This window comes from Centruroides vittatus, unplaced genomic scaffold, assembly GCF_030686945.1.
Source record: "Centruroides vittatus isolate TY-2023 unplaced genomic scaffold, ASM3068694v2 contig_954, whole genome shotgun sequence".
Classification (NCBI taxonomy): Eukaryota; Metazoa; Arthropoda; class Arachnida; order Scorpiones; family Buthidae; genus Centruroides; species Centruroides vittatus.
In genome coordinates this window covers 711,177-739,169 of record NW_027122633.1, presented here as the reverse complement: position 1 = coordinate 739,169, position 27,993 = coordinate 711,177, and the positions used below count along the sequence as shown (strand labels likewise).

Below are 27,993 nucleotides of genomic sequence, written 5' to 3'. Positions count from 1 at the left end.
AGCACAAAATAGACACTGGAAACAGTCCCCCTATTTGTCGTGCCCCATACCGAATTCCATACGCGCAACGGGAAATAATGGATGAGATAGTGGAAAATATGATCAAAAACGGCGTAGTTGAACCGTCCAGTTCCCCCTGGTCGGCACCTGCGTTATTAGTCGCAAAAAAGCCCCAAGGCTACAGATTAGTTGTGGATTATAGACAATTAAATAAAGTTACCAAGGTAGACCCGTACCCGTTGCCCCATATCCAGGAGTCATTGAGTTTGCTGGGAAAATCGCGATACTTTTCCTCCATGGATACTTTAAGCGGATTTTGGCAGTTGCCTTTGAGCCCCGAATCGAAAGAAAAGACGGGGTTTAGTACTCCCTCGGGGCACTACCAATACAATCGGATGCCAATGGGCGTTACCTGTGCCCCAGCGACATTCCAAAGATGTGCGGATTTAATATTAAGCGGTCTGAAGAACAAAATTTGCCTCGTCTACATGGACGACATCTTGGTATTTAGCCCAGACTTCGAAACTCACTTAGAACGGATGGAAATTGTCCTTCAGCGCCTGGCGACAGCGGGTCTGAAGTTGAAGCCCCGAAAATGCCAGCTGCTGAGGCAGCGAATAAAGTTTTTAGGGCACGAAGTGTCGGAAGATGGTATCCGGCCCGACCCGTCTAAGATCGAGTGCGTTAGAAATTTTCCCCAACCTCAGAATGAGCGAGATGTTAGAGCATTTCTGGGACTGACCGGGTACTATAGACGTCACATTTCGCAATATGCAAAAATTTCAAAGCCCCTTTCGGACTTACTTAAGAACGATGTAAAGTTCCACTGGGCCGAGGAACACAAAACCGCGTTCGAAAAATTAAAGGAAATTTTGATAACTGCACCCCTATTAAGATCCCCAGATTTTGGCCGTCCTTTTGTGTTAGCAACAGATGCCTCAAACACCGCGATAGGCGCTGTGTTATCACAGGAAGATGAACGGGGAGAACTCCCAGTGGCATATGCGAGTAGGCTGTTAAAACCAGCCGAAAGGAATTACAGCACCACAGAAAAGGAATGTTTGGCCGTGATATGGTCAATCAAACACTTTAGACCCTATCTTTACGGGAGAAAATTCACAATAATAACGGATCATAGACCCCTTAGGTGGCTTATTAATGTTAAAGACGAAAGTTCGAGACTTAGTCGATGGAATTTGGCGTTACAAGAATATCAATTCGAAATAATCCATAAGCCAGGCAAGGCCCACACGAACGCAGACGCGCTAAGTCGAATGCCCGTGGCAAAGATCAGCGAAATGCAACCTATATACAGTAAGGTGCAGATAAAAGAGCAACAATTAAAAGATCCCTTTTGTAAGCGAATCAGACAACAATTACTGAGAGACTCGTCCTCCCAGGAGACAAACCGAGAAATCGCAGATTACTACTTAGACGCCGACGAAACACTCTATCACCGGAAAGAAAATCCCGAGAGAAACGAGAAATGGGATAGAATAGTCGTACCCCAGGTTATGATAGACTACGTTTTAAGACTGTTTCACGATATCCCTAGTTCGGGACATGTAGGTAAGAAAAAGATGCGAAAGAAATTACAGACACAGTTCTTTTGGCCAGAGATGAATAAGAACATCACCCATTATTGTGATAGTTGTCAAGAGTGTGCGGTGAGGAAAAGGCCCCAACACGGACATCAAGCCCCATTGCAGACGTTCCCTCGAGTGTCGAGGCTCTTCGAACGCACGGCACTGGATATCCAGGGTCCCCTTCCTATCACTAGTAGCGGCAACAAATATCTATTGGTCTTTATCGATCACTTTTCTAGATGGGCAGAAGCGATTCCGTTGCCCGATATTACCGCGAAAACAGTGGCGAAAGCGTTCGTCACGCAAATTATTCTTAGACATTCGGTCCCAAAACAATTACTCACTGACAGAGGATCCAATTTTGTCTCCAAAGTCATGAAGGAGGTCTGCGAGCTATTGAAAGTGGAAAGACTCCTTACCACAGCTTATCATCCCCAGTGCAACGGAATGGTTGAGCGATTAAATAAAACACTAATTGACATTTTAACGCACTACGTCGACGCGGATCAGAGAAACTGGGACGAGATGATCCCGTATGCGCTCTTTGCGTACAACACTACAGTACACTCAAGTACCAACGAGACACCTTTCTTCCTCCTGTACGGACGTGATCCGACCTACCCCTTTGATATCGTCATTGAACCGAATCGACCCCGATATGACATAAACGAAAATTACGCGAGCGAATTGAGAGTGAGGATGACCTCAGCTCATAAATTAGCTCAGGAACACGCGGAAAAGGCCGCGAACGATAGAAATACCTATCATCAACGTAAGCACAAGCCATACAAATTTTCAATCGGAGACAGGGTCTTCGTTAATGAGGTAGCTACACCCGCGGGAGTGAAACGAAAATTGGCGCCTCGATGGCACGGTCCCTATAGGATAATAGCGGAAACGAGCCCCGTAGACTTCATAGTCCAACACATCCAATCCGGGAAGAAATTGCATACTCATGCTAATAGATTGAAGCCTGCAATCGCTAGGATGGAGTTCGTACCCTCCGATGCAGGAGAAAAACTCCCCGACGCGCAAAACGCAAAATCATCAATACCAACCGAAGCGCAACCGCAGACGGAACCGGTTGACCCTTGGGATGAAATTATTTTAGAGTCGCTGCATCAAAGCCGGTTAGATACCACGAACGTTGCCGAAAGCACAGGAGTTGATCAACCCGCAACTCCGTCCCAACCTACACACAACTATGCTCTCCGAAGCCAAGGACCAGTAAGCGAATATCCCTGGGTCCTTCCCAGATCGTCGGGAATTATACCGCCGGAAGTGGGGGCGTTGCGGGAAGCGGAGACTGCCGAAATGACTCAGCAAAGCGAGGGCCACCCGCGGCTGCCACCTCCCACTCCGACTGGATTATTTGGTAATTGTAAATGGTAGCTCCTCTTTATTGCGAAAGAGAGGCTATCATCTCCTAAGCGGAGAGAGGTCCATTGTAAATACGCGTGTTCATTTAAACAAATTGTCGCGAACCGGGACTAGTAGTAATGTAAGACTCCCTTTTTGATAGATGACGATGGAAAAATCCGTAACAATATATTTGTTCGTGCTGATAAGTTACATTGTGTATGAAGTGTCAACAATTGTGCCCGCCTTGACCAAAGGTGTCGTATTTCTTCACCAAGGAAACTTCCTCATGACCACGAGCCAGTGGACCATGGTTATCGAAATATCGTTCGAAGAATATGACAATTACCTTCGTGGATTACATCGTCACCTGTCCTCTTTAACTCCGGTCGTCAGAAGAGGGAAACAGAAGCAAGATGATCCCATGAAGCCCTTATGGACTCTAGCCGACGCGGAGTTGACAAACTTACAACAATCCCTCGCCGACTTCGAGGCGGAATACAACGAATTAAAATCCACCGTAACCCTAGGAAATCCCTCTCGAGCAAAACGAGGATTAATCGACGTCGGAGGGAAAATCTTAAAATTCCTTTTCGGAACCGCTACCTCGGAGGAGGTGGAAACAATGAATAGCAGGATAGACAAACTATCCCGCAACCAACAAAAGTTTGTACACATATTAGACGCCCAGACAACCGTCATGAACCAAACCCTTCAAGCGGTCAAGGACAACCGGAAATACATCGATATGATGATCCGACGACAGGACTATTTAGATAAGGAACTTCAGGTATTCAGTTACACATTCGTCGTGAGTACTGCACTTCGATACGCCGAAAATGCCGTCATGGAATTCCGAATCGGCATCACGAACCTAAGACAAGCGATAGAGATGCTAGAAAACGACCGACTTAGTTCCTATTTCCTGCCAAGGTCACAATTGGTAGAGGCGTTAACGGAAGTAAACAAACACTTGCCCAGCGGGATTTCGCTGATCGAGACTTTAAATGAAGACAATGTCTTTAAATACTATCAATGGATAACCACTACCGCTGTAGCACTTCCGTCAACACTAAGAATTTTCGCAAAATTCCCACTAATTACTCCGGAAGGATACTTTGATCTATACGAGGTAGTGAAATTCCCCGCTTATTTCCCTATTTCGAAGACATTTGCTCATTATCAAACCGAATATCCGTACATCGCCTTGTCCAGGAATCGGCAGCTTTACATGCTATTGGAGGCCCACAACTTGCAAAAATGCACAAACGGCTTAACCACGATCTGCGCACCGGAAGTTGCAGTCTGGAAGCTTCCGTATCAATCGTGTGAATACGCCTTATTCATGGCAGACGAGCCAACTGTAAACCGACTGTGTAAAAGAAAGGTGTCAGTTTATCCAAAACCAGTGTTCCGCCGTATCGACGAGGAAGGAACTTGGATATACTCCACCCCGTCACCTTTAAATTTAGTCATCGAATGTAGTCAACTGAGAAACCCACGACGTTCACCAGTTACGATGATTAAGCTAAATAACACAGGAATCTTTAAGTTGCCCATGACTTGTTCCGGCCACGTACCCGGCGTGCGACTCACGTCACACTTCCAATCACGGACTTCCTTTAAAGTTACACTCCGAAACCACTATGTGATACCAGCAATACCGGACGTTCTCAATCTTACGGAAGCGAAGATACTACGGGACTATATCCAAGAAAACGTCACCTTAAACGTCCTTCGAACCAACGAACACGATTGGTCATTGGAATTTCCGGGATGGAAATTACGAGATATAAGCCGAGAAATAAAATCAGTTAACACGGATATTCTCTCGACGACACCGAGTGTGTTAAACTATCCCGTCTCAGCATGGAACACGATCCTCATAGCCTCTTGCGTTACTGTTCTGGCGACACTTTTAATCGCTTGGGGATGCCGCAAACTATTACGCTGCATGGGAACCCGAAGATCTGCGAGTCCTTACCCCTCTTTCCGACGGGAAGAGCGAATAGAACCGGACGCCGTGGAAATGATCGAACTGATACCCGTAACTGCGGAAGCCGGACCATCGTCGGGTATCCCGGAAGCAAGAAAAGACGAAAGGGAGAAGTTAACCGTAGCCAAACGGGAAGAGGTAGTGACGCCTCCCGTCAGAATTGAGACCATTCCTACCCAAATGAGACGATTATAGAACGGCGCGAGAGAATTAAATCATCTTAAATAATAGTATTTTATGTTGTCCGTGGCTTAGAAAATTTCTATTCAACCCAACTTTCTTTTCCTTTTGTGTAGAGACGAAAATATGGAGGAAGATCAAGTTGTGACGCCCCCCATGGAAACATCAAACCCGGAACAAGATCCGATCCAGGAGTCACCTCCAGATCCTGCCCTGGTCTCCCTATTTGAATGCCCCGTCTGTTACGACTACATGGAACCCCCTACCTTCCAATGCCCGGCCGGACACACGATATGTTCCCGATGTTCGCTGTACGTCCGTCAATGCCCGCTTTGCCGGGGAGAACTCAGGAATTACCGTAACTTGACGCTGGAGAGACTAGCCGAAATGGTGGCCTTGCCGTGTGTCTACAGAGGTAACGGCTGTCCGAAAACAGGACTTGTTCCAGAGAGAAAGGCCCACGAACAGGATTGCCCGTATCGAACGTGCTTATGTCCATCAATGGACGAAGTCTGCACATGGGAGGGCGTGTATCAACAGGTGATCCCCCACCTGACGGAACGACACCCTCACATAGGTCACATAAATCACGACGCTGTCAAGTTAGTCCTCATCGGGTTGGAAGCAACTCAACCCCTCGTATGGATAACACATCTCCACTGTCATCAGCGAGACTTTATTGTCCAGGTTTTTAAAACGGAAACCAGCGATGAAAACTCTCCCGTTTATATCATTGTACAGAATGTGGGAAGCCGACAAGAGTCGGGCCGCTTCCTGGGAAGAATCGAGATTCGCGGGCGCGGTAAGACGATGCTTTGGGAGTCCACTCCTCAGAGCGTAACCGACGATCTAAAGGCCACCCTGCGAATGAAGGACTGCTTAACCCTCAACATAAAAATGTTGGAGAGAATGCTCGAGGATCACATTTTGACGGTGATGGCGACCATTTACCCAGTGGGAACATATAGGGGCGGCGAAAGGCCCGAAACAAACAAAGCGGCATAAAGGACCCTAACGCCAGGGAATACGGACCTCCTCTTTATGAGAAGGCAACCCCAATCGCGAATAGAAACCGATCTCCAAAAAGAGACGGGGGAAGAGAGGAGAGAACCCGCCAATAAAGGACGCCTACGTCATTAACCAATAAAACCTTTTTCTTTATATTTGGCAGACAACGAAACAAAAGCACGAGTAGACAACATGGCAGAAGCAGCCGAAACCTGGGATTTGGAAGAGTTGGATTTAGATACAGTGGCCGAACTTTTCGGGTGGAGTGACGAAGAAGAAGAAGAAGAGGAGGAGAAGTTCCACGTATGTCCGACGGCGGTGCGGCACGCTATCGCTCGCGTTAGAAGTGCCCCCGACGAGGCTATTCCGGAGATGGTGGTCCTACCCCTGCAGGGAGAGGTGGACCCTGAAGTAAGGCGGGAAGTGGAGGAAGCGGCGAGGTACGCGGCGCAAAGGGCGAAGCATTTTCAAGAGAGGAAACTCCGGGCCCAGAGCGACCAACGTCGTGAGGAGGAAAGAGGACAGGAGCCTCTGAGAACGGAGGAAAGGGGGGCTTTTTCCCTTTGGGCTCCGCGAGGCATGGGAAGAGGCCTCGGAATGATGCGGGAGCTCCCCCAGCGGTATTCACAGGAGAGGGACCAGAGGTGCCCAGCGGCGGGGAGAGCCAGGGGCTGGTCTCCGAACCCGCGATGAAATGCTTGCCGGGCGGGGACCCCTCGGAGACCGGAGAAAGAAACCCGGAGGCCCCGACTTCTGGATGTGCCGTATGTGTTTTCTTCTTTTGTCCTTGTTCGTCTATCATATTGTATTCTTTGTAGTGTAGTTTGAAATTCTGTTTGTCTATATATATATGTTTTATATTAAATCCTTTTTTTTGCTATATGGTCCGTCTAACAATTAACACAAAAATTGATCTGTCGCGAACAAGAACGGAGACGGTGGTCGGCAAGAGTAAATGGAACTCATCGGGGAGAAGTAAAATAGGATCACTACTTCCGGCAAAGTGGAGATCGAACTGGCAGCCGAGCTGCCAGGTAAAATGTTGCCAAAATGTAAGCAACATTTTTAAAAGGGCGGGAGCCCTGTGAAGATCCTAAAATGGCGCCGAGAATTCGGTTGTTTACAAGATCGCTACCTCGGGAAATTTCGGAAAGTCAATCGGAGCAAGAACGCGCATCGGGCTATAAACCGGACATCTGTAAAGCATTTCTTCTAAAACAAACACAACGCGGTAATAAACGACGAAGGGAATGTCGCGGTGCTCGTATACAAGAGTCGAGATGTAAACAATTAACAAAAAAGGGGAGAAAGAAGAGAGACAGATGGTCAAGGACACCTGTAGACCATATGAGCCCGGGATCGTCGCGAAGGGGGGGGCAGCCACAGAACGTTTGGCGGATCGGTTCAGCCCGATGTCCGCGAGAGGGGGGCAACCTGTGTAAATTATGTGAGTAGCTGTCAACGCCCGGGAGCCGTCCCCGGCCGAATTTGGTTTTCGTCTTGCTTAGAAACAGTAGACTGACCAATCGAAAAAAGGAAAAAGGGACTTAAGACCAATCAAGAGGGAAGATTCGGGGGAAAATCGTATAAAAACCCCCGTATCAAGGTCAGAACGGGAGACGACGGAGCTTTCTACCCGGAAGTGGACGACGGTACTCCAACCAGCCACCTACTCCTTCGCCGACGTCCGTCACCGACCCCATCGGACTCTCCTACCCGACTGCCCCGGGGCTTTACCGACGACTCCGACAGCCTTCTCCGATCGCCGTCATCCGGAGCGCCTTCTGCCGCAGACGATCTAGATCGCATCTTGTACTGTAGGCCTACCTTGTAAGTTTGTTTTGAGGTTAAAATAAACGGTTATTGTAAGACACTTGTCATCTTTGCCTCTGCCGCCACCACCCACATACGATCGGTCCCTAGGTTTTTCCTGACGTGCAATTAACTAATTGCCCCCATATGTCGGCAGCTTACACTTTAGAACTGTTGGTTGCAGTGTGGCAACATTGGTCCAATAGCATCGCAACATTATTTAGCATGTGTTGCCCAGAATCAGACATGTGGCAATTGTGGATTACATCATGCCTCCTTGAAAAGCCTGCACAACCACTCTCAACGATCTGCTGCAAATTCTCAAGGCTAAGCTCTAGTCAATTGAAAAGAATGACTGATTCAGGTTGCAGCAGGAAGGCAGAGGGAGTTATGGTGATGATTGTATGTGACTCTGCCGAAGATGTTGAGACATGGAAAATCTCCTGGAAAGCATTTGCACAGAAACAGAAGTAGCACCTCTTGGTATAGTTTCAATAAAAGAACACTTAACTAGTACATGAAAGTGAAAAAAATTTTGGTTAAGCTACTTGATATTTATACTGAAAATAAAACTTCTTAAACTGAATTCCACTTATAATTGTTGTACTTTTAAAAAAGGGGGATGCATCTCATGTGACATCATTTTAAAAGGGGGTTTGAAAAATGTAGCAGCATGTAGCAGAAGCAAGCAGAAGATTATAATTTACCAAAAATAGCATGACATCATTTATGGACATTTATGGAGTTGATATTGTGAAGCTTTGGAAATGGGTCTAGAATTTGTGCAAAAAGGAAAAGAAATTTTTTTATTGTTTTCGAATAGAAGCAAATAATAATAATTATTATTATAATAAATTAATGTTGTAAAAAAACCCATCAACAAGTAAAAAACGGGAAAACAAAAAATGAACATTTTATGTCCATAAAAGGGCATGTCTGTGGAAATTTCCGAGAAAGTAGGACTTCTCAGGTTGAAACAATAGATGAATTTGAGTACTGCGATCGAACATCTTCGATAGGAATCGAATTGTCAGTCGATGTTGACTCATTCAACAATCGGGATTCCGATCTCGTTACAATTCGTAATGAACGGGGGGACCAATTGGAGAGCGGGAGTCAGTCGGCATCGACTTATCGGAATGTTCAATCTGGGACTCAAGAAAAACTTATAAAAATCATCAAGGATAGGATGTGACATTCTCCCTCAATTATTAGTTCTTAATTTTGGAGTGCTCCGCTCTTGGATATTGGTTGCTGTTCAACAACGAAAAGTTGGATGACGTTTTGGGATAGATTTTTGTCATCTCATTCCGACAGATATCATCCAGGTCCCGCCGCCAAAAAATCATTCCTGCTAGTTGTTTTGTGTGCCCCGAGGTCCACGTTCTCCTCCTCATCTTAGCAAGAAGAAGAGAAACCGATCGTCGAATTGACTGAACATTTTTTACGCAGACTGATTCACCCGACGGATAGGCCTTGCGCCGAAGAAAAAGAGTAGTTGTAAGCGCCATTTTTTTATACTTAATAAAAGGTTTGCAATGGAAGACCTGTCTCTGTGAATTTTTCCACTCCCACACCACAGTGCTGACTGCTAGGTTGTCGTGACACTTTCTCCCATCCGGCTAACCTCATAATATATTAAATATATAAATGATTTCATTCTTTATGTAATATTATCTTATAAATATAAAATGCATGCCATTGAAATAAAAAACCAATATCAAACAGAAAGGATTGAATAATGTAATGAATTTAAAATAGTCTCTGCTATTATGACAAATGTTTTAGATGTTTCAAAATGTTTCAACTTTCAGAAAGGAATTTATTCTGAAAGCAGTTACTTCTTCCTAGAATTATATTATGAATCTCCTTTAAAAGCAAGATTAGTATGTCCTAGTAATTTCTAGTATAAGAATAAGGAATTTTGGAACCCTGTGCATGAATTTGACTGACTAATTGTACAACTAACAATGCTTGCTATGGAAACATAATGTAGAATTAGTCTGATCAATTTTATGGGCTGAAGTGTAAATCAATTTTTAAGGCTGGTTTACATGCTATGACTACCACTGACATTTTGTCACATCCAAAAATACATCTACAAGATTTTTTGGCAATTTAGAGGTTTATGGGTTGAAGTGTAAATCAATTTTTAAGGCTGGTTTACATGCTATGACTACCATTGACATTTTGTCACATCCAAAAATACATCTACAAGATTTTTTGGCAATTCAGAGGTTTACATGATGCACTGAATATGACTTTCAAATCATCCTAACATCTGAGCACGCACAAGAGCATTCATTTCTCTCAAGAGTAGTAGAAACATCATTTAACACGATTCACATTTCATCATTGATTGGTTGATGATGTGAAAGTGAAAAATCTGACAGATTAGATTTTCTGTGGCACTGTTGCAATTTCTTGAACCAAAGTCACCAATAAGTTGAATTTGTTCAAATGAGGCAAACAGAGCTGTTGAAAAAGAGGTAGAATTGGAAATATTTTTTTGGGCCAGAAAAAAAATTAGGAGAGCATAGTGGTTCTTACCTCTATAAAATTAATGCTATTTTTCTAATAGAAAATAAAATCTTTAAGATTGCTTTTTTTAAATAAAGAAACACCTTTATGGTTAATGTTACCTTAGATAACATAGTTTCCAAGATGTTGGCTCGTCTCTGATTCCAGCAAGGAAACAGTGGGGATGCACATTTTCCTAAACCTAGCCTATTCTAATAATTTGGTTGCTAATAATTATGGTAATTTATTAGAATAGGTTAGGTTTAGGAAAACATGCACCCCCACTGTTTCCTTGCTGGAATTAGAGACAAGCTGCCATCTTGGAACCTAAGGTAACATTAACCCATTTTACATATTTTATTTGTTCAAAAACAAAATGGCAAAAGAGACCTGGGAATAGAGTGGGTTAAATGCATTCATATTGTGGTTTCAAACAACAAATTGTTGGCAGTAGTTAATAAACCAGCCTTTATATATATTCAATTTTAAGCAACACTGTTAATTAATAAAATTCTTGGAAAAAGGAAAGAGATGAGACAAACAGATAACATGTCTCTAGTGTTTCTTGCAAAACACTAGAGACATGTTAGAAGGGGTTAAATAAAATTTCAAAATTAAGCAATAAATTAAAATACTTATTAAAGTAAAACAAATTTTATTAAAAGTGCTTTACATAGCAATTATTTTCAAGATTTACTGTAACAAATAAATGGTTTTTAAGAGATTAACTGATCTATATTAAATGAAAAATTAAATTGATTAATATACCTGACTCCAGACTTGAAATATGAAAGAAATAACTTTGATTCATGCTGTTGTACTTCCCGGTGTTGTACTGGACTTCCTCCTAAAACATCATCCAATTCAACAGATTTGATTGCAGCTGCACCTGCTTCATCCTATACAGTTATAGTAGAATTTAAATAAACCATAAGGTAATTTTTTAACTTCAATACTAAATACAGAAATTAAAAACAGATTAACTAGGATAATCTGTTTTTATTTTCAATAACAATAAAGAAGAAAATTATTGTAGCACTTCAAATTTAAGTTCTACTTTTCCACATGTTTCTGAAGTTAAATTTGGGTTGCAGCTTAAATTTAAGATTTAACATTGCTTCTAGTTACTAATTTTTTTCTGAAAATCCTTTTAAAAATGAATGTGAATTTGAAGTAATTTAGTAATAAGTTAATAGGAAATTTAATATATTTTCAGAATAATTTTAAAAATGATTTTATGTACTTTTCATATACCATAACTCAACAGTACAATACAAATTTATTGCAATCAAAAGAAAAAAAAACAGAATGTAAATGGAGAATCTGTAGTCTGATTTCTTAGATTCCCCAGACAAAACAAAAAACAACAACATATGATTACAATAAAAGAAGAAAAAAGATAAAGAAAATAATTTTAATTATTTTTTTTAATTTAATAATTTCATGAACTTTTTCGATGCCTAATTAACTTATTGTATTTATCTATGTTTATAGGGTGTACCATTTTAATCAATCCAGTGGAATAACTTGAAAAATACACATCCTATAAAAAAAAATTCACCGAACCAAAAATGTTCGACTCTGAGGGGGCCACAATTGATGAAAATGAAGTCAGTTTTATTTTCTTCAATGGGAACCCCCATTTTTTATTGCATATTTTGATTCTACATCAAAAATAAACAGACCTTCATCTAAAACATTTTTTTTCAAAAGATGAATTAATTAAAAGTTATAGGTTTGACATTTTATGTGACTGTCACATCGTGCATGCATGAATTTGTGGATGTCTGTGAATTTAACTGAAGAAAGGAAGAAAAATGCTAGAAAAGTCATTAGGAAGCTATTATTATTTGATGAAATCAAGATCAATGTCTTCTCTTTATCACACACTTGATGGCTTTAACATGCTGAGGCACTAGTTTTCTATCAGTTTATTACTAGCCAGAAAAGAATGTCCACTAAATAATATTTTCCTAACAATCTTCTTCAGTGAACTTCAGAGATATCCACAGATTTATGCTTGTACTATGTGGCAGTTGTGTAAAAGTTCAAATGCTCATTACTTCTGATAAGTCCATCTTTCAAAAAAATGTTTTAGATAAAAATTTGCTTATTTTTGACGTAGAATCAGAATATGCGATAAAAAAATGGAGGTTACCACTGAAGAAAATGAAAATGACCCTATTTTCATTGATTGTACTGCCATTATGATGAAATCAATAGCCCGATCTTGTGGTCCCCTGAAAGTCTAACATTTTTGGTCCAATAATAGTTTTTGTAGGAATTGTATTTTTCGAGTTATTAGGCACAATTGATCGAAATGGTTTATCCTGTATATCCATCATCAGGTGTCAGTAAGAGAAATAAAGACAGAGAGGACAAAATAAAATAATAATCTGGTACCTTTCTCCAGATCTTTAATTCTCTTATTGACTCTTAATAATGGATATAAAGCATGAACCTCTTAGAATAAGAATATTAAACATAGAAGTGAATAAAAAGATTGCTTATTGGAAACATTTTTTATAATTTATATTAAACTTACTGCTTGAAAACGTTATATTTAGTATAAAGATATTTACATATTTATAATAAAGTTTTTACCTAACTCCCTTATCCAACTTCTTTTGTTTTTAAAATAAAAAAACACGTAAGAAAAGAATTTTTGCCAAGAGCACAGTTGCTTGAAGAAGTTGGGGATAATAACCATTTGTTTGGAACATTAGTTATGAAGAATTTTTATTGTGTTTGCTGTAACTTTTCAGTTGCTTTGTGTTTAAAATAAAAGTAATTCATCCTTATCAATTCCTGTGTAAATTCATTTTATGACAGGACATTATAGTATGTACAGAATTAAACTATTAAAAAACTTGATTAACATACTTGTGAAGTATTAGTTCCTAACCAAAAATGAATATTCCAGTCAAAATGTCCACTTTTTGTTTTTCTAGTCTGAAATATAATAAAAATTAATTAAAAACTATATTAATTATAATAATTTTCAAAAATTTATTTACATCATTTATTATGTTTATTTGATACACATTCTAAATTAATACAAATAAATAATGATTGTTAATTAGTATTTAAAAAGAAAAGAGAGAAACAAGCTCAATCTTACTTACATGTAATAAAATGTAAGAATCTCCAGAATAGAAACTTCCATATTGTTTAGGATCTATTGGTTTCACTTGCATTTGCTGAAAATAATTATTGATACTAATTTAAAATTTTTAATATAGAATAATTTTAACAAATATTAAATACATATAATTTATATTATGCATTTTCCTGATTATATTTTCTATAGTAATTTATTCAAGATAACTAGCAAATGAAGGAAAATACAGTGAAATTTATAGCTTGAGATCAAAATTAAGAATCAATTTATATAGTTTGTTTTATTACACATAATAACCCAAATAAGTAATGTGGTAAATTCTCTCTTTTATACTGTATAAATTATCACTCATATTTTTATAAATATTACAAGTGCAGCAAAAAATTAGAATGAATCACTCAACCCAGGGCCGGATTTACCAATCCAGGGGCCCTGAGCACAAATTCAGTGGGGCCCCCCCTTTAAGAGTAGGCAAATTTGATGATTTAGAAAATTTACACAAAATACTGTACTTTCAACTAGATTTCAACTAGAAAGTTGTAAATTTCATTTAAAAATAAGGTTATTGTAAACATACATATATTTTTATTGTGTAAAACTAATTATTTTAATTTAATTGAAAAATACCTATGTAAAATTTTTTTCTCAAAATTTTCCGATGTTTCATAGGTTTTTCCCGGGTTTGGTTTTCTCTGCCTGTGGCCTTCATGATTAGGCCACACCAGGCTGTCGCGGTAATATAAAAAAAAAATGATGTTTAAACATAGTTTTGTGGGGGCCCTGGGCACTGGCCCCAAAACGCCCTTATGTAAATCTGGCCCTGACTCAACCCAATTTTTCTTTGAATTAATACATAGTATGGCATCGAGAAAACTTCACATTGAATGTTTACATTCAAATGTCAAGCACTCAATACAAAATCAAATGAGGAAAATATCTAATTGTAAAAATAATGTCTAACCAGAACATAAAACATCCTTTTAATCTCTGCTCTTTACAGAGATGCATTTACAGATAACAGCAACTAAGTGCTCTGATTACTCTAAATTGACAATTTGTCTATCAGTATGCAAGTTTAGTTTTACAGTCTGAAATATTTGTTTTATCTCCGTATTAAATTTCAATGACCGTGAAATGTTTCCGAAATGTTTTAATTATGTAATCGTATTTCTAAATGCTTTTATTTAACTTGCTCTGTATTGTCCTCAGATCTGGTAACTCAAATTTCATTCACTTCTAATCAAGATAGAAGTCTGAAACTTTGAAGACATTGGATGACAATGCATTTTAATGATGTTTCAAAGAGTGGCCCCACACTGAAACTCAATAAACATAATCAAATGTAGAATTTAATCATGTGTGTGCACACTATAATAATGGTAGGATGACCCCACTCCCACCATCCCCCACTCCAATCTTGAAAACATGGCCAAGAAAAACATTTCATTCTGAATTTTGAATTACATTTGAAATCATCAAAATTGCGGTTCCAATTGTCAAGGAAAAGTGGAAATAAAAGAAAAACTAATTGTAGGATCTGAACTTTGGGTCCTATATCTCAAGAACAGAGCCTCAGCACCAAATGATATCATCACCATTATACTCAGAAAACTCGAAATTAGGGAGAAGTCAAAAGAAAATCAAAAATCTGATCCTATACCACAAATACACATGTACTGTACATGTTAGTAAAACAACTTTTCATTGCAACAGGGTGGAATATAGCCTAACTCCAAAGCATTTTCCTTGATGACTTCAGTGTCAGTAGCAGTAAGCTATGGATGGCCATGAGGTGAAGGTGGCAGTCTATCGCTCTGGGGACTTGGGATCGAATCTGAACGGGTCAAATAATCCCCAGGAATTTTTCGGGGGGTGGTCCATCCGGATATGTCGGGCACTGTCCCTCACCATCCAGCTGTCCCATTGTGAGCCTGGCCGATCCGATAATGGGCTTGCAAAAAAGAAGCCCTCTTAGTGCCCACAGGGAAGAGAATTAAAAAAAAAAACTGTAAGCTATGCTGCTCCATGTGCAATTCCAAGTAAAATTAGATACACCAGCATATAATTTTGAACACTCCGAATTTGTTTCTGCAACTGATACAAACTATATGAGTTTTGGTTTTTGTTAGGAATGTTAGGCTAATATTCAATCATAAAGCTTTTAATATTGTTTCTTAAATATTTAAATTTTATTCTTCTGTTACCAATTATTTTTGTAAATATTCTCTTAATTTTAACTAACCAACATGCCATGCCACTGACTAAATGTGCAGCCAAACGAACACTTTCAATATTCATTTCAGTTGGTGCTGACTAACACCTTTGATACACCGTTTAGAAAAATCTATATAAAAAGTTTTAATTGGCATAAATTTGAGCTTTTGTAATTCCAAGTAACATTTTGAATAAAATTCATTTGTTTCCATGCAATTTTATCTTAAGCATAAAATTACACTGTATAACAGATACAGCTCTATGGGGAAACTTCTGCAAACTTTGACCTATCAACCCAGAAAGTTTCGCGAGCACCTCACTGATAACGAGAAAGGCTTACTTTTAAAATCTACTTGGTGGGTAGTCACTGCCGTAATTCCTGATATATCATAAGTTACAGTGCATTATTGTTTAAAATACACAATTTTAAGTTGTTTCTAAACGTTTAGTTGAATCATCTGCATTATTTTAGTTTATATTTTCTGTAAAACAATTTAACAGAATATTTACTGCATTTGTTTTCATGCATTAACATACTATCAATACATAGCTTAAACAAAATAAAATCTTGAGTGTCAAATTCTAAGTATTTTGTCATTAATTTTTTCATATTATTACAATTTTACTTTCATTTGAGTTTTGCTCTATGCATTATTCATTGTATAATAAATTAAAAGTAATAATTTTTATTTTACATTTCTTCTTATTATTATTGATCATTAATTCTGCGAGAGAGTTCACTCAAACTTGGAAATATTGAATGTAATAGGATCAATAATAAATAGCCTACCTAGAAAAACCAATTAAATTTTATTTTTTCAATCCGTAGCCGTTCGTATGTATTTCAAAATTTGATATTCTAGTAAATATACTCAAGACAACAGTATGCTAGCATATTTTTATAAATTTAACACATATTTACAGTGGATCCAAATACACTTTTCTTAAGTTGATTTTGGGAAATTGGTGATAAGAGGACCAGGATGCAGGAAACTTTCTTGGTTAAAGAAAGTAACAAACTGCACTAACACATTAGTCACTAGATATATATCATCTCCTGAGAATGACTCACTTGTCAGATAAGGTTGCTAAGATTGTTGTCGACTTCTAATAATGGAGAGAACACACAGAACATAATAACAAAGTCTTTTGTACTGTACTTACAAATGTATAAAAAAAATTATTTAACTACAAAGAAATAAATATTTCAAGTGCAGTAATTTTAATACTTATATTCTTAATTCGTAGAAAATTAGTATTTAGAAATGGCATTAGATTATAATAACACTATAATCTTTAACTGAAATTTCTCCAAATTCTCAGTTCTAAATGATCTATGTAAAGCATAGTAAAGAAGAGATAATAAAGCTTATAGTTTTACTTCATAGTGGACTTGAATTACAAAATATTCAAAGAAACTAAGATAAAAGTTCTATTTCTGAAAAATTTCATCGGAAAATTTTGCTAAATATAGCCTATTATATGACGAAGAATATCAATTTTCTGAAACGGAAAAGCTAAAACTTGTTACTATATACAAACGCATTCAATATGAGTTCGTTCATAAATTATGTAACGCTATTTTTATTCTTTTCAAATACCATAATACTCCGTAATGCTGTCACACATACCCACCTCCAAAATAACGTATATCCTCCAACAACTTCCTTAATTGTACTAAGGAATAATACACAGCATGGGGGTACTGAACGTTACATTATTTTATTAATTACACAAAAAAGTGACAAACAATATAATTCATAACGCAACACTTCAAAAACAAAAATGAATCATTCTGTATCCCAAGGGTTCAGACACTTGCATTAGGCAACGTTTTTGTAACAAATCCTCCCCCTTGTAACGCATCGTAACGAATAATATCTGCATACACATCTGCGTTACGTAATTTATGGACAGCCCCTACTTTTAAAAACGTAAGTTTATTCAATAGATCTAATATTGGACCCTCCAATAATTATGTCACAGTTTTTGAGCCATTTTTGACCCCATCTTCGTCCAAACTATAGCGCACGTCTTCCAGCGTCATTTTAAATACTACCACCCCTAATTTATATGTATAAAAGCATATTGTACAATATTCTTCATTAAGACAAATTTATTGAGTATATTTTGTTTGAAGTCGACCAACGAATGGCATATAAAAGTAACCTGTCACTTGCGAAATATTTGTTTACTATAGTATTGTTATTATACTGTACTTTGCTACTGTTTGCAGTAAAAGTAAATTTCTAAGTAAACGTTTCACGTTGGAATTAAATAGTTATAACATCAGTTTGACTAGATTCTACATTTAATATATAAAAACTTTATTCGTGTAAAAACATGAACATTTTAAATCTGTATTCCTTAGCTGTCAATTTATCAAAATTAAAATAAATTGTTTTATAAATCATTTTTAAAAAAATTGATAAAAATACATTTTGAGATCAATATAAGTATCAAATAATATCCAGATTAAATAATTCTGGTTTTTTTCGGAAAATCGTCACTTTTTAGGGTACACAGTAGCAGCCTATATGTAAAATAAGCCGTCGATACATCGACTCTGGCATAAGTATTGTCAAATGGGTACCGTACATACCCATGACTTGAGACCTAAACAATTTACTTTTGATTCAGCTCGTTTGCTTCTATCAAGTAGTTCTTCTCCAATAAGATTTATGGCTATTTACTTTTGGCGCTTTTTAGCTATATTTTTTGTTCTCGTTTTAAAATTTGGCTCCTTTTTGGCATTTCTTCAAAAAATTGGTTACTTTATTTAAAAAATTACCTAGAAACGTCCTTTGGCGGTAAAACTGGGGGGAACAGAGGGTCAATAACAATAAATGTCCCCGGAAATCGAAAACGGAAGGTCATCTTATTTATTTATCAAGGAATCGGTTAACTGCTGCTTCTAATGTATAAATCAGTTGTTTAGCTTTGCTAATGGAGTGATACCATGGAAGAATTTTAACATTATTATTATCATTAACTCTGCTTTTTGGGTTGCAATTTGAAAAAAAAAAAATTGTAGACCTATAAATTCCCAATGTAGTCCGTCCGTCCGTCCGTCTTTCCGTAATCTCGAGAACGGAGTTAGATAGATGAAATCCGAGACCAGATATGGAAACCGTAGCGGTAGCAGGCTCCGATTAACTATATATAAACTTTTCGATGCAAATCGAAAGCCACGTTATTTCAATTCAAAAAATTTTCCTTGAAAGCATTTAATAGACGACCGGCACGACTCTATTGTTAAAGGGAAAGTATGATGTACAGGGGCAAGACTTTACAGTAATAATTGGAGGTGGAAAGCATATATTTTAAATTAAATAAATTAAAATTATGATTAAAAAATATGACGATGTCACAATAAATAATCAATTGTTATCCTTACATTAATCATGTTCATTTTTACATGAACAAAACAGCTATAAACAATTTATTAAGACTTACCGTACATATAAATGCTATATTTAAATATTTTAAACCATTTATTCAAATTTGATTACAATAAAAATACCGAAATACATTCTAGTTAATAAATATGGTAATAATAATTTTCAATGATAGAATTTTATTCTAACCAAATTTAAATAAACGGTTTAAAACATTTGGTTACTTGTGTATAAGCCCTAATATATTGTTTACACTTTTGTTTATGTAAAAGTGAATGTGATAGAGAATTTAAACATGCTCATGTTTAAATGCTTCCATATAGTTAACATTGTGAATCCAAAAAGAACCCGAGAATCAAAAACATTAGTCAATAACAGAATCAATAACAATCTCATTGATTATTTTCTATTTGTATATACGTTGAAATGTTATAGATATTGAACGAGTGTTGGATAGTTACGAAGAGAAAGTTGATATATTTGATAGAACAAAATTCGTTTTATCATGAATTATGGGTATAATAAGTTATAGTTTATAGCCAATTACAATCTATTATACGCATAAAATTAAATAATTTTTATTTCAAACTGTTCAATTAGTTAAACTGAATTCAGACAATTTCGGAGGTTTTATTTATATATTATAACACGTAAACAGACGTAAAAGTCGATATTATCATGTGTTATATTTGTACACAAATATCTTAACGTATATCATGCGTTAAGTTTGAAATTATGATTCAGAATAAACTAATTTAGTCTAAGTAAAAGTCTACAGACCAGTTGTCTTCGTTTACCAAAGATGAATATAAATCACAATATCTGTACATCTTTATATCCATATATCTTGAATCAAATCCTAATGATTTAATTTAAATACAATAAATTATATTTAGATAATAAAGACAATTTTAGCAGCAAGTACGAAAAGTTTTTTTTTATAAGCCATACAGCAAGTTATATAAAAATCGGGTGAGAACAATAACTGAATAACTTAAAACTTACAACAAAGACAACTTTCTGACTCAGTAATTATTTATACTGAGATTGGGGCAAGGTCAGGCAGGCCCCTTCGAATGTATTGTTTTCGACATAAAACCTTTCCTGTTTCCCTTAAAACTGATTCATACGAAAGAATTATTAACAACTTTTACTTCTTCCCAGATAAGATTAATTTGTCTCTATAAATAAACACATTATCTGTAATTTGGTATGTATAACCAAAAATTAATTTTAAAAATTACGCAATAAAATATGCTTACTCATATGATTAAATTTCATAAATACAGCCGCATTAAATTTTAATCCCAAAACACTTACTCTGTCTCTATCACAAGGCAGATTAAATGTTATTCAACGTCTGCATAGTTTAAGTTAATTTTCAAACAGCAACGAAAATTATCTAAAATAAATATGATTGCGACTATCATTTACAAACAGATGGCATTTCACTTCAGGAAGCCGAGAGAGAGAGAGACACATTGACAATATGAGTCACACTGTTACATTTGCCTGATTTCTAAACGAATACACCCGACCGAAACTAATTACGTTCAACAATGCAATATGGCAAGTATGAGAACATATTTATTTTTACTAAAAACTGAAAAATCGGTAAATTATTTTCAACTTTTGTTCGAATTATATATTTTTTTAGCTTTCTTTCAACGTTACCCGCAACATTTTCCTACGAAAAAGCTGAGCCATACACGAGTCACCACCTATAAGTAAAATTTCCCATCTTCTTAACTTTCGTAACGTTTCCTGTTACACCTGTTTACACAAGGACGAAGGATATTTAGAGAGTTACCTTTTCGATTATCAGAACGTAAAATTTGCCTGTTTAAATGTCTTTATTTTAACTAGAATGTAATTTAAATAAAGGGTTCTTTAAAAAAAAATATAAAAAAGTTAATTAAAAATAGTGAAAATGCAAAATCTTTCATACAGAAAATAGAAGCATTTTGAAACAGTATGTATACTCAATAGGTTCAAGTTTGTAAATCATTTTAATTGCCAGTTGGTCGGTGTATTATTTTACCTCTTGCAAAATTGAATAGGGGGTTATTAATTAATGGCAATTAGCTACTTTCTAAACAGAGTAAGTTACTGTTTAAAAGTATAAAGTATTATATTCACTTTATTTTTGCACTTTCCAGAGATAAAATCTATATATCTATATCTATACTGTATTAAATTTCTTACTATCTGAAAACTTAAATCAATAAATAATATAATCATAGTATTATTAATTTGAATGCAAAGCCAAAACCCAAACTTAACCAACTGGTATAAGAGAAAATAGCATAACCATTTATTTTTTTTTTTTAATTTTAATCATTTATAAACATGAATTCAATGAAGACAAAGGATTATATTTGAAGCTGATTAAATACTTTTACTATTTAACCAGATTCCAAATGAAAATAAAGCTAATAAACAAATAATTTATATTTTAAATTTGAAAGCAAACTCATCCAAATTTTTAATAGATAATTATTTTTTCTATAAACATAATATAATACCTAATCTATAATAAAAAATGCTATAGATCTAATTCATATTAAATAGCAGGTATCATTTGATAACATTTAAGAAAGTTTTATTGTATTTATTATATTTAAAATAACAAAAGGAAAATAATTTTTACACTAGTCTATTCACGAATGTCTCAGGATCAATAAACTTGCAATAGCCAAATCGTTTTAATTAAATTATTTTTTATATCGTTTACTCGCATTTCTCTTATCGAAAATTTATAGTACCATTAACCTATATCATACTCAACGATAACAGAAGCTTTTGTCTATGTGAATGATGATTCAACGTGACCTCGTTTAAATGCTCTCATCAGCTTTTATTATAACCAATATACCAGCATCTAGACGTAATAGATAATGAAAATAATAATATCAGTAAGCGTCACAGCGGGTGATAAAAGTTTGGAAATTTAACAATACTTTAAATATAAACTAGGCAAGAATGTAACTGTAAATTAATGATTTTTATAAGATCAAGTATATAAAAAATGAACATCAAATAACAACCAACAGCTGATTTCCCATTGAACGAAATATTTAGTTATGTTATAATCACATTAACCCATTAAACTTTTATTTAAAAAATAATATAGTGGTGAATCACGGTATTTTTGACTCATGAAATAGATCATACCCAATGTAAGTTGGCTAGGCCTGTATTATATCATATTAATTTTGAGTATGTTATCTTCTTGAACAAATTTACTAAAGTTCAATTTTATTTTATATATAATTATGAATAAGCAAGATAATTTCAAATATATTTTTAAAAAATTTCAGACATAAAATATGAAAGTACAGAAATGAAATTTACAATAGTGTGAGCTTTAACTGGGATAAAATATACTCGTATAATGGTTTATAAAATACATAATTTTGTAAAATCTGGAGAAGTCGTCTGAATAATTAAGGCCATTTATCTGGTAGACACGAAATATCTCGACTTTCTATTTTTACTCGTTTTTCGTACTTAGAAAAGCCAAAAACCCAGCCAAGATAAACCTCGGTGGGGGTCAATGTCAATGCGAGTTAGAACCAACCCGTGGGAGATGAGATATTCGCTATGTTCCAGTTGGAAAGGAAAGAAAACGCGGTTTTGTGTCGAAAGATAGGAAAAATTTGCGTAATTAATGTAATGTATAGGAGCAAAACCCTGAAAATAAAATATCGATAGAATATATATATATATAACTTATATATTAATATATTTCGATTTAATCTTGATTCGAATCCATTCCAATCAATATTTTCCTTTTTTCCGATCCATCAATCGCCCTTTGACTATATATTATGTTAAAAGAAACATAAAATTATTAGTTTAGAGTGAAACAAATTCATTCTACATCTTTGTTAAACGTTTTCAAAAATGGTTTAAGTTATTATTTTTTATTTTGTAGACTATATCAAATGTTTATGCGCTCTTTAATTTTGGATCCAATGAAAGAAAATGAACTGAAATAAAAAGTTTATTTAAAAATTCTAATTAATTTGAAATTATAATTGTTTCGTTTATTTATATTGGCAGAAATCCAAGCGTTTTGATGAATTTTAAACAAATTTAATTATGTATATGCATTTTATCTAGCTATAGACTACTGTATATCATATAATATGTAACGCTTTATTATAACGAAAAAAATAGTTATAAGATTTTTAAAATTCTAAAGAAATTCTAATTATATAAACTTCTTATCATAAGTTAAATAACTATAACTTCGATCATAACGACAAAAAATTCAAACAGGAATGTTAACATTTTTTAAATGTTAAGCTGTTAAAAGCAATCATAAATAATATTGACATAGGAAAAAAAAGCTTAAACACGCGTAACATTCGGCTGAGTAACTTCATTAGAACTTTTTGAACTTAATTTTATTATCGCTTCATAGAATTTTGTAATAATTTTATAAGAAAAACTACTCCGTTATCCCCGGAAAAACTAAATGAACTTATCCAAGGAACGTCCAGACATCCTGGAGACGAACTTGGAAACTGAGTTTCGTTTATATTTATTACTTGTATCAAATGAATCTCTTATATTTAAGAATTAAAAGCTGATAAATTTTAGAAGCAGGGAGTTTTATTTAAATTAAAACTCTCAAAAATCTAACAGTAAAATTACATAAGCGAGTATAAAAAATAATCCCTCTTTATCATTTAGTTATCTCGAATAAAAATATAGGATATTTATTTTGTTATCTATAAAAATTTATCGCGTACTTAGATAAGGTAATTCTCCAAAAATTATAAATAACGTCTAACAACTGCGACAAATCATAAAAACAATTGTTAATAACGTAATTATGTCGAACTAATGTAAATATTTTAAAAATAAATTTCCAGTTTGATAGTATTCCATTGAAATTATATTATTCACGAAGACTTTTTTTATATATAATACTTCAAATTACCAGTGTGAAGAAAATTTTCTATGTAGAAAATGGAATTAAAAATACAGTACTGTATTACAAATCTACAGACTGTAAATTATTATAACGAAAGATATTTAAAGCTACTAATTAATGTTTGGAAAAAATTCAACTTTTTCGAATTTTGATGGCTTAACTTTCTTCTAAAATATTAAGAATGGAAGAGTGGACTATGGTGTGTCTCTACAAAAACTCAAATGTAATTTAACACTCTGTTATTATAAGTCTAAACTCTGTAACATAGGAAGGATGACTGAAAAGTTGGGTCGATTTATTTATCTCTAGCTTACAAAGTTTAAACTTAGCTAACTCTTGAGAACTTAGCATTTTAATTACTAGTAGCACAAACGAAAAGTTGAATTTACGTATTCTATTACACACATTTACAACCGTCAAGTATTCTAAAGTAGATTACAAATATCAATATGTAAAAGTTTTCATACGTTGCTCTTACGAGCTATTTTAAAATTTCTTTTGAAAATTGTTTATTCCTAAAACAACGGAAGAAAAATTTAGAAATTTCAAATATAAAAAGGGATGTTACTTCCCTTATTAATCAATAAGAGGATGCTGGAAAGGAAGTTTTATTAGATGAAATGATATGTGTCGAAAAAGATTTTTTTTTCATTTGTAAACTACCATTACCTAATAATATCTTTTGTATATTTTATTTATTAATTTCAAATATCATAAAATGATTGATATGCTATATATTTATTGAATTATTTGCCTGTACTGTTTGAACGACTAATATTTTGTAGCAATTTAATTAATTTAAAAAATTAATTACATTTCATATAATTTAAATTATATTATATTTCAAATCCTTTATAATTCTCTAAAACATTCTCTCAAACAATAGGAATATAGGTTATAGATATATTTATATAGCCAAAATAATGAGAGAAACACATTTCTCACAATGAGAAGAAAAATATTTAATATAATTCATTCTTCAATTCTCTTTAATTTATATTGTATTCAATACAATATAAATTAAAAATAAAATCTAATATTTAAAGTATATGACAAAGCCTATGTGATATATTAAAAAATATATCACATAGACTTTGTCATATATTTATACAAGTCTATTATTAAATGTTTTCTATTATTTTATACAGATTAATTTTATTTTATAATATTATAATGGTAGCAATTATAAAATTGACATTAAGTTCTTAATTAAAATCACAGAATAAATTATTGCAACAAAATTTATTTGTGATTTTATTAAAATTCTTAGAATTTATTAATAATATACAGCCAAATTTCTATGAATTTTATCTAGAGCTAATTTAATTGGCATGAATATACGAATTTATATAGTGAATATATATAAATTTTTTCTTCCGTTTATAAGGCTGAAAAAATTGTTGACAAACGATCACAATGGAAAGTACGTACCTCGTCTTCAAGGAAAACGAGTTTTGAGAGGAAATTAACCTTCATTCAGCTCTTTTAGCAAATAAAAATGCCTTCATTATAATGTCACAGTTATAATTTTTTTAAATACTTTATTTTTAACAATATTACTAATCGAAACGGAAGTTATTCTGCCTCGAAATATTATTGAAGTTTTATAGTCTTTGTGATTAAATTACTTATTTTCGTCTAAATATACGAGGAAACTTCTTAGGAATTCTAGTAAAATAAATCGATCCGAAACACAGATATTTTAAGTTTGAAGTCTGCTTACTCCGAGTTTGAGTTTATTGCAGATTTTCCTGTTGACTCCAATATAAATGAGGATTAATTCGTCACGTTAATGCGTCACGTTAATTTTAATTCACGAAAAAACTGTATATCTTATATAACATAATTATTAAAATTATAAAAACAATCCACAGTCTAAGGCTGACTGATTGAATATTTGTAAGCAGAATAATAACGAAAATGAATATTTCAGTTTTTCGTGTGATTTTTAAAAAATATTTAAGATTTTAGGCCATTAATTCTGAAATTTAAGCCAATTTTTTAATTAAAAAATTAACTTAATTTTAATTTTTCTCTGAAATAAACGTAGCCATTTAAAAATCCCGTTTTGGTTTTATAAAACGCGTTTTAAATATTATTAAAAACAAACTTTAAAATATATTTCTATTATAATTAAATTCCAATTAAAATATTTAAAATTTTAATTTCGTATAAAAGTATATATAATTTTTTTATTTCTATATGTTTTTAATATAATCAGCCTCAAATGTATTACGTCAACCGTTCGAGCGGAGCATCATATAAACAAAACTGCAATAGAACAATATGATAGAGTACTTTAACACTAGGACAATATTATTTTCTTATATGTTAATATCTTTACCTCAATTCTCCAAATTTGCAGTCCGGCTTCTTGTCCGGCTCCTTCGAAAGCTGGGTCTAATACAGTCATGTTGAATACGAATAAAGGAAAACAACTGTTAGAAACTCAATACTTTCACAAATGACAAGACCAGCTTAGTTACCGCAGTAGTATGATGGCCTCGACGTCAAACATCAGAAACCACGTGGTGACACATCCACTACGACGTCCTCTGGTGGAAGCTAAACGTACTACTCGTGTCACCAAACAAACAAACAAAACAATACTCTCTCTTGCGTTTCGTTTCGAATAAATGAACGATATCTACGATCGTAAATTTTTCCTTTTAGTCTGATATTCGAAAATAAAAACTTACGTAATGACATATACAAGAGACAAACAGGGCCGGATTTAGGCATTTCGAAGCCCTAAGCTGAACCCTGTGTGAGGCCTCTTACCAACCCTTCACAATTTTAGAAGTCAATCTTAAAAAGAAAAGAATTAACATAAACATATTTATTAAATACTACACAAAATAAAAAGTAAAGTATATTTTTTTATTATAAAACTAGCAGATAAGCCCGGCGTTGCTTGAGCAAAAAGTAACGATAGCGAAGATTAAGATTATTACATTATAGCCAATCTTACTCGTTTTCACAGAATGCAAGAATTAGGTTTCCCTGTTTCCAGACTAATTAGAGAAGTTTTAGATGGGTCTAAAAATATGTTCGATTTTCCGCAAAGACGCAAAAAACCGCATCTGCAGCTGTAAATCTTGCCCATCGCTTTCTTTTAACACTTCCATTATTAAGGAATACGCTTCTTTCCTCCCCACGTGGTACCCTACTAAAACGCAGTTAAAAATAAAAAATTGCATCTAAAATAGTACATTAGAAGCTGAGTTCTTTAGGATAAGCCTTAATCCTTTCCCTCTCCCTGCGGGGGATTCACGGTAAGCCTTAATCCTGTCCCTCTCCCCTGTGGGGGGGGGAATTTCAACATCTACATAATAGTAGGTATATAAAAACACGCGCGTAATCGAGTGCAACGTTGTGTCAAAATTTCAAAGCAATCGATGAAGAACTTTCGGAGATTTAAGATTTTGAACAAACGAACATTTACATTTTTATTTATATAGATTTGACTTCAATTTTCTTTTCTGTAGGAATATTTGAGGCCTCTTAGAACTCGAGGCCCTAAGCAACAGCTTACATAACTTGTAAATCGGGCACTGGAGACAAGCCCATCGACACAAAAATAATGACAAGTTATTTGTTTGAACTTCAAAAGTTATTTGTTTGAACTTCAAAAGTTATTTATAAAAACTTTTATGATGGCGAATATGATTAATCGAAATTGTTTACCTTTTATTAATTATTCAAATTTTTTTCATTTTTGAGTACTCTGGATCCGCTACAGTAAAGAAAACACTTAACACATCTTAAATATCATTTAAAATTAGAATTGTTATATTTAAATATCAGATGATTCGCTATTTTAAATGTTAGCAATTGTGTAACTGTCTTTATTT

General features: G+C 34.6%; 1 protein-coding gene and 1 long non-coding RNA gene across 6 annotated transcripts in view; one reads left to right on the top strand and one right to left on the bottom strand.

Moving 5' to 3' along the window:
* Positions 1 to 26,660, bottom strand: part of LOC136985141 (gelsolin, cytoplasmic-like) — a 63,289-nt gene extending 36,629 nt beyond the window's left edge. For all 5 annotated transcript variants that reach the window (XR_010882291.1, XM_067282341.1, XM_067282338.1 and 2 more), the window contains exons 1-4: positions 26,484 to 26,660; positions 13,587 to 13,661; positions 13,345 to 13,413; positions 11,230 to 11,360 (exon numbers count right to left, since the gene is read on the bottom strand). Coding sequence is in view for 4 of the 5 variants with exons in the window: in XM_067282341.1 (XP_067138442.1) it covers positions 11,230 to 11,360; positions 13,345 to 13,413; positions 13,587 to 13,661; positions 26,484 to 26,552 (344 nt within the window). In the remaining variant the exon portion in view is untranslated. The remainder of the gene's footprint in view (positions 1 to 11,229; positions 11,361 to 13,344; positions 13,414 to 13,586; positions 13,662 to 26,483) is intronic.
* LOC136985140 (uncharacterized) lies at positions 20,518 to 21,104 on the top strand. The gene is made up of 2 exons (XR_010882289.1): positions 20,518 to 20,763; positions 20,852 to 21,104. It is a non-coding gene; the product is annotated as an uncharacterized lncRNA (long non-coding RNA).
* Positions 26,661 to 27,993: the final 1,333 nt, after the last annotated feature.